Source organism: Mauremys mutica, chromosome 25 (assembly GCF_020497125.1).
Source record: "Mauremys mutica isolate MM-2020 ecotype Southern chromosome 25, ASM2049712v1, whole genome shotgun sequence".
NCBI classification, from domain to species: Eukaryota; Metazoa; Chordata; order Testudines; family Geoemydidae; genus Mauremys; species Mauremys mutica.
In genome coordinates, this window is record NC_059096.1 from 616,401 (window position 1) to 627,405 (window position 11,005).

The 11,005-nt window shown below is 39.3% G+C and overlaps 1 protein-coding gene across 3 annotated transcripts in view; it reads left to right on the plus strand.

Annotated features, from left to right (window-relative positions):
• Positions 1-11,005, plus strand: part of BRCA1 (BRCA1 DNA repair associated) — a 46,477-nt gene that overhangs the window by 7,059 nt on the left and 28,413 nt on the right. For all 3 annotated transcript variants that reach the window (XM_044999828.1, XM_044999829.1, XM_044999827.1), the window contains exons 3-9: positions 2,452-2,505; positions 2,860-2,940; positions 3,481-3,569; positions 4,744-4,883; positions 5,941-6,046; positions 7,023-7,068; positions 10,299-10,447. In XM_044999828.1, the coding sequence (XP_044855763.1) occupies positions 2,452-2,505; positions 2,860-2,940; positions 3,481-3,569; positions 4,744-4,883; positions 5,941-6,046; positions 7,023-7,068; positions 10,299-10,447 (665 nt within the window). The remainder of the gene's footprint in view (positions 1-2,451; positions 2,506-2,859; positions 2,941-3,480; positions 3,570-4,743; positions 4,884-5,940; positions 6,047-7,022; positions 7,069-10,298; positions 10,448-11,005) is intronic.

Consider the following 11,005-nt stretch of genomic DNA (forward strand, 5'->3'; position numbering starts at 1 on the left):
GTGTATTGGATTTTTGGATGCGCGGGGGGGCAGCTTAGTAATATCATTCACTGATTGAGCAGGTCCTGTCTTTATGAACCTTCACCAATCCAAAGATGGGTGTGTGAATGTTCATTATGAAACGTCATCCTGAAAAATAAGATGCTGAACATGGTGCAGTGAGCCATTTTAGTCAAAGATGTGGCAGAGGAGGAAATGTCTCTCTTAGCCTGTTAGTCAGTGTTTGTAAGACAAACTACAAGAATTTTTTTTTTTTTAATTTATTTTGTGTTGAAATTTTCCTGTGTTCTGAGTTTGTTTGCAGGATGTCTGCCTGGTTTGGGTTATAATTACTGTGCTGGAATGTAATTATTCCAGTTCTGTGGTATTAGATGAGCATGTGGTACCCTAGCTAGAACTTGCTTCCCAATAACATTGATTTCTGCTCTCTGTGCTGTATCTCAAAAAGCAGTAGGGTTGTATCCAAGCAGGAATTGTCTGTCTGCTTCAAAGCTTTGAGTTAATCTAGCCAAGACATGAGAACTATCATAATCATAGTGAACTTTTTGAGGAGTTTCCAGCATGGTGCAGTTTCTCTTAAAGTTGCACTACTGTACTATTCAGTGCACAGTTTAGGAGTGCTTCTAAGTAGCATCTGCAAGTCACATGTTCTAGGAGATTGGGTCCCATCTCAACAGGCTAGAGCAGTAGTCCCCAACCTTTTTGTGGCCAGTAGCACATTCATGTTTTCAGAAGAGTGTGGCGGGCGCCAACTATTTTTCAAGGCTTATTTTGTATTTGTACATTAAATAATACGAAAAACATCATATTTAATATAACATAATATAGGAATCCGGAGAGAAGCTGCGAGGGCAGAGAACACTGGCGCCTGCAGCCCCGGAGTTCTTTGTCCCCAGCAGACGCAGGGCTGCGGCTTCTCGCTGGCTTACACCACGGCCCCGCACTTGCCAGGGACCGAGAACACCGGCGCCCACAGCCTGCAGCCCCGGAGTTCTCTGTCCCCGGCAGGTGCTGGGCTGCGGCTTCTCTCCCCTGCTGGGCACTGGGCAGGCCCCGTGCCTGCTGGGAACAGAGAACACCATGCTCGCAGCCTGAGTTCTCTGTCCCCGTCAGGTGCTGGGCTGCGGCTTCTCTCCCCTGCTGAGCACTAGGCGGACGTACATAAATGTCCCGGTGGGCGCCATGGCGCCCGCGGGCACCACGTTGGGGACCACTGGGCTAGAGAAATGCTGGCTAATTGGGAATGAAGCTGTTGGCCCTCTGGAAACTACAACCAGTATGGAATGTGGCAACCCATCTCCCCAGCAACATGAGCTACTGCAAATACATCAAACTTGTCTTCTGCTTTCTTCAGGGCCTCACTATATACTACTATGTCAATTCAAGGACTCAGTCCTTATCTTCAAGACACTAAATGGTTTGAGTCCAGGCTATTTAAAAGATCCCTAAAACTCTAGGACGAGGTCTGCAGATGAAAGTGCTGCTTCTCTGGATCAATGGAACTATCCACAGCAAAGATAAAGGTCATTTGTGCAGGAGACAGAACTTTCACGGGGGGGTCTATCCAAGACTGGAACAGACTCCCACAGGGACCAAGAACTGCCACAGCCATCTCCCCCTTCTGCTCTAAATGCAAGGTTCACATCTTTGACCTTGCTTTTGCTAATGTAAACACACAGCAAAATGTACATATATTAAATTGATATAAATAAATAATTTTTAAAAATAGAGTAAACCACTCCCCACACACAGTTTCTTCTTGGGAGAAAAACAGAAAAAGAGAATCACACATGACAGATACTAATCATATCACTTAATGCACTTCTGGAAAATGATCATATTGCAGTGATGAGGGTCACATAACAACCTGAGTAGAATAGAATTGGTATAGGGAAGGCTTGTATTCCCAGTGTTTCCACAAGGGGACAGTGTGGAAGAGGACATCTTTTATAGCTGCAAAACAGCTTGTCCCTTGCCATACTGAACTGGCATCTCCAGAAAGCATACCTTTTAGGTAGAGAGGAAGGAAGAAAGAAATTGCTTTAGAAAAACTAATACTGTGCAATAGGCTGCACAACTGGAAAAGTCAGCCACCTTGCCTGGTGCCCAAACAAAAATTATGTTGAATATAATAGCCCACCTTAAATGATTACTCTCGTTATAGTTAGTATGGCATTTTTTCATTTCGTGTGTGTGTGTGTGTGTATTTATATTTTCCACTGCATGCATCCGATGAAGTGAGTTTTAGCCCACGAAAGCTTATGCTCAAATACATTTGTTAGTCTCTAAGGTGCCACACGTACTCCTCGTTCTTTTTGTTGAATATTCTGCTTTTCTTGGCAAAGATTATGTATTGTTTTCTAGTTTAATGAAGTTTTTGCCTTTCTTTATTTATTTTTGTTGTATTGTCTTTTCAAATGTATAACTGTGAATATTTTTTTCCTCTTTCAGTTTGGAGTTGATAAAAGAGCCAGTCTCAACAAAATGTGACCATATATTCTGCAGGTGGGCCTCCAAACTTCTTCAGCACATAGTGCTCTCTGAGCATACTCTCTCCCAGCAATGCTAATGGAGTAGACTACTTAATAAATTAATGATTAGCTATTTCAAGAGAAGAAAATCCATTCCAGCTGAGAACTAGCTGCAGCTTCGGAGACCATTTCAGAAGCAATATGTTCAATTTGGTTTAAACTCCTGTAGTAATAATGTAGGTACTCAGCTTGACAATGACAGATCTGTACAGATATGAGGTTATCCTAGCAAAGTGAAACCTATCAAAATGGATACCGCTTTTTAGAAAAACCAATTTCTTCTGTTAAAACATATTACCAGCATGATTTTTCCTCTTTCTTTTAATAGATTCTGTATGTTTAAACTTCTCAGCAAAAAGAAAAAAGGCCCAGCTCAGTGTCCACTGTGTAAGACTGAGGTTACCAAAAGGTAATGTGTACTCTGGGGGCCATGGCGTTGGATAGAGAGAGAGCAGATGGAACTCTAAAACAGAAGATCCTGTTTTGTGCAAATGCCTTCACTAATAAGGAACAAAAAATTGAAAGAGTAGAAAAATAGGAAGAATTGTCTCTTAGCGTTTTCTGTGACCATCTCCAAAAGAGCTGTATGATTCAGAATCTACTCTTAGGAAATGTTTGTGCTGTAAAATATCTCAGATTTCACCATTGTTTAACCATCACAGGCAGTTTCTATGCTAAAGCTACATTAGAATAATTAAGTATAAAATTGTAAGGATAATGTGTACCACCTCTTGGTTTATTCTGAAGTGAATAATGCTTTAATTACAGTAATACCGGCTATGGCATCTTTGGGAATCGAGTCTTTGCTCCTTGGAAACAGTTCTTAGCACTGCCTCATTTTCCACATACCCAGTTGCATCCCCCCTCCTTACTTAGCTCAGATTCCCAGGGAACTACTGGTAACTTACCCATGCCTTCCTCTGACACACATCTGTTGTTTTTGTTTCAGAAGTCTTCAGGAAAATCCAAGATTTAAGCAGCTAATTGAAGGACTACTGGAAACTATCCATGCTTTTGAACTTGACACTGGAATCAAGTGTAGGTATTGCTTGCCTCCAAGGGTCTGCACTCATGGTAAACTTTTGGGCATTTGTGTCAAAATTATACGTCCAGTGCCATAGTCACTGTGTAAAACTCCATGGGGTGGGTTTTTCAGAAGTGCTTAGTTATTTAGGGCCATAAATTGTAAAGAAAGTCACCCCGGCATTTCTGAAAATCCCACCCCAGGACTTCGAGGACTGTTCTGTGTGTGGAATGACTACAGTATCTGACCATATTTTCAGTGTTCATCTGAGATATGTTTGAACTTGTGTTAGCTAATTTTAATTCTATAACCATGTCAAAAGTCTTATCCTGCTTCCTCTCTTTCCGCTGCCCCCAACTCCTCTTACTGTGTCTTTGCTTTCTTCTATTTATTTTTTTAACTAAACTGTGATATAATGAATTTTTAGCCTAATGAGACTGAACTGTGAATCACTGCACTAATTACTTTTAAATGTACACTCTCAATCATGTTGTTCTGATATGAAACGATCCTTTCTAGCACACTGGAACTGGTAGACTTTTAGATACATATTTTTGTTCATATTTTGGGATAGGGCTTTTTTATGGGAAGGTGTTTTGATATATGGAGTTGGACAGTTCTCAGGTTTTTTAATTGTTTTGCATCACTTTAAAATTAGTAGTTTTAGACCCTGATCCTGCAAGCTGATCCATGTGGTCATACCGATTTGATTGGGCGATCTGTTTTTAAGATTGGGGCTTCAGTAAATTAGTTTGTAAGGAATTTCTCATGAATCTAGGTTAGGGATAGTTTTGTAGTGTAAAATTAATGCTAGTAATTTGTTCATTGCTAGTCTTAAAATCAATAACTTTATTTTCTGGGGCTTGGAGCATTATGTACAAGATACAATTGTACATACAGAAGCTTTCCGACTTAAGCAAGGCGTTCTATTCTGGAAGGCCTTGCGTAAATCGAGTTTTGCGTAAGTCGGGAACGTACCTTCGACAATTACGCGCCAAAAAAAAAAGGTGTTTACGGAACTTTTTCCGTAACTCTGGATTTCCGTAAGTCGTGTTTGCGCAATCCGGGGAGCATCTGTACAGGACTTCTGTTACTGTTGCACATGATGTATTAGTGTCCAGTTCATGGTTATTTAACAGTTATGGTGGAAGAAAGTTTGTTTCCTAATTTTCTTCTATCGTTTCTCAGTTTTAAACAGTCAGGATTTTTCTAAAAAACCTGTAGAAACCAGTTCTACTGAGCTCCTGTGGAAGGAAGATTCCATTATCCAAAGTAAAGGCTACAGAAACAGACAAAAAAGAATTCAAGAACAAGAAAATCCAACCTTGGTAATTTTTCTCTTCTATTTATTTTTAATCTGGACTATCATCTGATGGCTAGTGATTTAGGAATGCAACTCTGAATTAATTTAAATGAGCCAAAATCCTTATGTTGTGTTGTTTTTTAAATGACTATTTGACTGAAATAACTCCTTAAAGATGTTGCTTGAATAAAAGGGCTTCATTACTTTTTATTATGCAAGGTTGTAATATATATTAATTGTTGCTGAAATTACTGGTATGAGGTTTTTTCTACTAATGTATAATGGTGAATCCTAATTGAATAACTATTAAAAGGCCATTGCAGACTTTAAAAAAAAAAAAACTATAAAAGAAAATTACTTGACATTGTAATAGCCCGTAATAACCTTGAAAAATAAAAACTTTCCAAATGTTACACTGAAGCAAGTGGAAAGGCATCTCCTGTGAGAGCTGACAGTAGCATGAGCTTCTGTTGGATGGTTTTTCTACTCCTGTGCAACTGGTGATGTTGGGGAAAGAATTGATTTTTAAAGCAGAGCTTTAAAAAAAAAAAAAAAAAAAAAAAAAAAGGTTGTTTAGTTTACAGTCTACCTAAACACTGGCCACTGTTTAATTTTTTGGTAGTAAAGTGGTGAATTTGAAGAAAATATTCTTGGCTATTTATAATCAAAAAGAGATTTCCCAAATGAGTGGTAATTTTTTTTTTTTTGAGCCTAAGCTCGTTCCCAGGACCCATTAGGACACTTGTCTGATCTGCCAAATATTGAATATAATCCTATGCTAAATGTGGCAGAACTGTAACAAATGCTTTGAAATGTTAAATGACTAAAAATTACATTTCTGCTTTTACAACAGAAGAATGTTTATTAATTGCAGAATACCTCTCAAATAAGTCAGGTCAAAGCCACTCTCATGAACTGCACGTTAAAGTTCTGTACCGAGTCTCCAGATACAAACATTCTACCTTATGGAGCATAAGGTAGAATGTTTGTATCTGATGGTCCTACAGATTATATAATTCAGCCTGACAGGCTTACTTTTGTTTTTTGAAGTAACCACTTCCTCTGTACTCTTTTATTGGCAGGAAGCTAATGCTGGTGCCCAGGCTGCAGACAACATGGTCAGGAGGAGTTCCCTCAGAAACAAAAGGCAGAAATGTGCATCTGGTAAAGCAGTGTACATCGAATTTGGTAAGAACCCCTGTGTGTAAATGTACTAATGAGAAGCATAATAATGCTTGTATAGCACCTTCTGCCTGTGAATAGCAAAGTGTTTTACAAGCAGTTCTCTCTGTTTCATACACAAGAACAAGGGGACATTTTAATTGTATTGGGTGGGAAATTCAAAACTGACTAAATACTTTTTCAAACAATGTGTAATTAAAATCTGAAACTCACTGCCACAGGCAGTCTGTGAGGCCAAGAACTTAACAAGATTAAAAAAGGATTGGATAGTTATATGTATATCAAGAATATCCAGACTTGTTAAAAATAATGATGGTAATTAAACCTTATGCTTCAAGGCTTAGGCCAATCTCTAACTGCTAGAGATCAGGATGAGACCTAATGTTCGGGGCAGACTATCCCACATCTGCCTACTGTGGGGTTTTGACACCTTCCTCTAAAGCAGCTGGCGCTGTCCGCTGTCAGAAACAAGATAGGTGGACTTCAGGTCTGATTCCATATGACAGTTCCTGTGTTCCTAATTAATTTAGACTTGCACCTTCCTTGGGAGTGCAGAATTCTCCACTTATAAAAAGGAGATAAACTGAGCCACAGAAGCCTGAGCTGGGATTAGAATATAGCCAGAGCTCCCGACTTCCAGTCTCATGTTTAGACACTAGCCAGTGCCTTCTGTATTGGGTAAAAAATTAGAAACTCAAATCAGAACTTTTCTTTCACTAACTGGCTCTGTATAAAAAGCTTTAGTACATTGTTTTGTGCTGGGGGCAACAATGTATCTGCACAGAGAAATTACACCCAGCATAAATTGCTGGCATGATCAAGATGGAGTTCACATAGTACAAGCTGAAAGAACTTAACTGTGAAAAAGACCAGGGTATAAGTGCTTCTGTGAATATAGCACATTGAAACAATGACACATCCTGGTTTGCTTTTTGGGTCTTTTCAGCCGGAGTTCTAACAGCTGATTTGGGGTTTTTTTCAGGATCTGATTCTTCTGACGATCTTTTTAAAAAAGCAGGTGGTGGTGGGTAAGTAAAAGAGAACAATACTTGGAATGTGGTTGGTATTTTCTAGTTTATCTCATTTAACTACTCCTTGTTGGGTCTTAGAGAATCAGATGTGCTGCAGTGCTGTCAAGAGGAACCTATAGCATTTAGCGGCACTAGGCATCTTTGATGGACTTTCCAAATAGATGACGACAATGCTGTGGTAAACATTCACAAAACGTGTCTGAAGACGTTTACAGTTAAATCCAGTTTCTACCCACATTCTGCACTCCCTTGACAGCTAAAATTAGTGTCCCAGGATTCACATCCATAAATCACTATGGAAAATATTACGCTTTTCACCAGTTGAACCTTCATACATTTCCAGATTCCATTGTTTTTCCACACTTTCAAAAGGGAAGCCATTCCTAGTCTTCCAACTTCTTCAGAGTAGCCTCCTTGGTTGGTATGTATATGATCCCAGATAATTAAATTCATCTGTTGCCTCTACAGCTTGACCATTAATCGTAATGTTCACTTGTATCATGTTGTTGTTGATCATGGCAACATACATGCATTTCATTTTTGCCACATTCAGGAATAGTCCATATTCCTGATTACATGTTTTTACAGGCTTCCTTATTCATTGCATTGTGTCCGTGGTTGCAGCAAAAAGTGTTATATCATCAGCATATCTGAGATCAGTTAAGAAGTGTCCACCAGTGGAACCTCAGCTCCTTCCACTTTTTCAAAACTTTCCAGAGCTTGAATTTTAATAAATGTTGTGAACACGTGGAAAAGACTCGAGGGAAAAATGCACCGTGGTCTCACACTCTGCTCAATGGAAAACCAATCGCTGCTTTTCACACCATGGCCTGTTGTTGACAGAAGAGACTTGCAATGAGTTTAATTAGATGCTTTGGAGTCCCCGTGTCTGCCTATATCCTCCAATGATGGTTATGTCAGATGTCATCACGTGATCAATGGGTGTTTATACTCCTTGGGTTTTTCAGTGATATGGATATTTGCAAATTTGATCCCCTGTGTCTCATTCCTCTCTGAAATCACATAGTTGTAGTGGTAGTTCTGCTCCTATCGTACTTCATGGTATCCTGAATTATGTAGAGCTGCACTTTGCTCATGTGCGATATCAGGGAGATGGTACAATAGTTACTGCATTCGGTTATATCCCTGTTCTTTAGCAAGGGCAGAAAGATTCCCTTTGTCCAGTTGTTTTAGTCATCCATACATCATTGCAGATTTTCCACTTGAGGTCAATATTGTGGACACCATTCGCATTTAGCAATTCTGCTGGTATGTTATCCACCCATGGTGCTTTCCTAGGCTTAATTTTCATAATATAACACCCCACTTCCCCTCAGGATTTATGGCTTCAGCTCTGTATTCTCTTCTCTGCTGTCATGTATAGTTAGTGGTTCTGATGAAGCAGATAGATTGGTAGAGTAATTGCTCCCCTTGCATTTGATATTATCATCTTCAGTAAGAACTCTGTCATCGTAATCTTTTATTATGGTTGGTCGTGGGGAAAACTTTTTAGTAAGGAGACTGACCACTGGGAGAATAGCTTTTTTAATATTACTGCCTTTATAATTCTCAAGTTCCTTGCATTTTGCCCTATTGTGTTTTATTCTTGTCATAAGAACATAAGAATGACCGTACTGGGTCAGACCAATGGTTCATCTATCCCAGTGTCCTGTCTTCCGACAGTGACCAATGCCGGATGTTTCAAGGAGAACGAAAAGAACAGGGCAATTATCGAGTGCTATAACTCCTGTCCTTCAGTCGCAGCATCTGTCAGTCTCGTCTAGTCTGCCTTTGAATCCATCTGCTCAGGTCCTTGTATTTTCTCCTGCATTCTTCAGTCTCCACACCTCTTTCACTCTGGATTGTGTTTTTGCCAGCTCAAACAACTTCTCCATTAACTGTAGTGTCATCTGATGCTGGCTTTTCAGAATGTGTTGTTTGGAGGCTTTGAGCATGCTAGTTTTTCATTTTATCCCAGAGTTTATTCAGGTTGTTCTCCTCTTTCACCTGTGACAATGACTCAGATGCATTCTTTACAGAAGTCATGTAGTTTTCATTGATTTTTGGACAGGTCCAGATGTAGTGGACCTGCCAAACATGTTATCTTAAGTTTTAATTTTCTGTTTGAGGCAAACAGTTGATGGTCTGAGACTCAATCTGCACTCAGGAAAATCTTCGCCCATTGGATGCTTGATCTCCAATGTCCCTGTATCATTACACAGGTGATTTGGATCGTTGTCACTGTCAGGTGACCTCCATGTCTATAAACGTCTAGGATGTTGGGTGAAGATGATAATTGTAATGACTAGATGATTAAACAGCAGAATTCAACTAAACACCTTCCTCTCTCATTTTGTAAACCCAGATCATTGTTTCCCATTACTTCTTTAAGAGCTTATAGCGCCAACTTTCTCATTCATGTCTCCAGTTACCAGGATGATGTCTTTACTTGGTGTTTCAATGGGTATCTTTTCAAACCAATCATATAACTCATCAGCTGCATTGTCATCAGCTGCTGTCGTAGGAACATATATGATCAATGTTAACTGGCTTATCTCAAAGGCAAATTCTGATTATTCTGTTGCTGACTAGATTATGTCCAAATACATGCTTGGATGTCTCCTTGGATAAGATAAATGTAACCACTTTTTCCTCTCACTTTCACAGAGCCTGCGTAGTACATGGCATACCCATCCATCATCGTGAAATGTCCCCTGCCATTCCACTGCAACGCTGAGATTTCACATATTTCTATCTTACATCTTTTTTCAATTCTTTGGTCACAATGGCAAGCTTCCCTTCGTACACAGTCTTCATGTTCTAGGTTTCTATTCTGATGATTCATTTATGAAGGTTCAGATCATTCTTTTCCATGGTGCAAACATCAGGTACTGTATATTCCAAAGGATTTGGTACAGCACCATCATAACCACAACAGTTCGTTCTCTCTCTCTATCTATACGAGAGAGTGGAAAAATCAGGTGCAAGGGGGAAAAAGACTTCAGAAACAGTTACCCACACTCTGAGGGGAGGAGCTGGGTTGAATGAGAATGAATCCTGCAATACGATGTCTTCAGAGGAGCAGAAATAATAATAATAATAATGATGATTATCTAGTAAATAATCTTTGTTTGCTATTGGGTATAAAATAGTATTTTCTGATTATGTCAAAGCATTATTGCACTTGTGACTACATGGATTTTCTTTTTCACAATCCTTCCGAACAGAATGGGAGACAAAGAATTATTTCAGACACCACCTCAAAAAGGAGAGTGTGAGGAAGAACTAAAGTATGCTCAGAAGGAAAGTGAAAGTCCATACAACATATGGCCTATCAAGTCAGATGCAGGAGAAATACTCTCGTCAGATATCTTAGGTATGTGTGATATTTTTGTGCCAGATATTTCAAACTTCCTTCCTCTCCATATGTACTTAGAGTACTAATTTTGGCTTCCTATAAATTAAAACTTTCATTTCCATGTTTAGGTAATGTGCACGCTCAGTACTGTACTGAATTCATTTTTGTTAATGACTTTGGCTAGAGTGTGTGTAGTTATGAGGCTAGCTGTTTACAGATTAGACACACAAAAATGTTAGGCATTTGGTTGTCTGTCTTATCAGACTTATTAGCAGATATTTAACTGTCTGTGTGCATGGAAACAGAAAAATGAACTTGTTTAAAGTGCAAAACAAATTCTTCTCTGCATGGGTTCCTATATCACCCTCATCACAGTAGTATCTGAGTACCTTCCAGTAGTGCATTAAGCATCACTGTGAACATATGTCACATGTGGTTCAGTGTTTCTCCCATCCTCTCCGCATATGGAGAATAGTGTGTGCAGCGAACTGTATTGGTAGGGTTTTGTTTTTGTTTTTAAATTAAAGAAGACAAGTTGAAAAAGTGCAAAGTGGTGAGGTTTGTGATGGTCCTTAG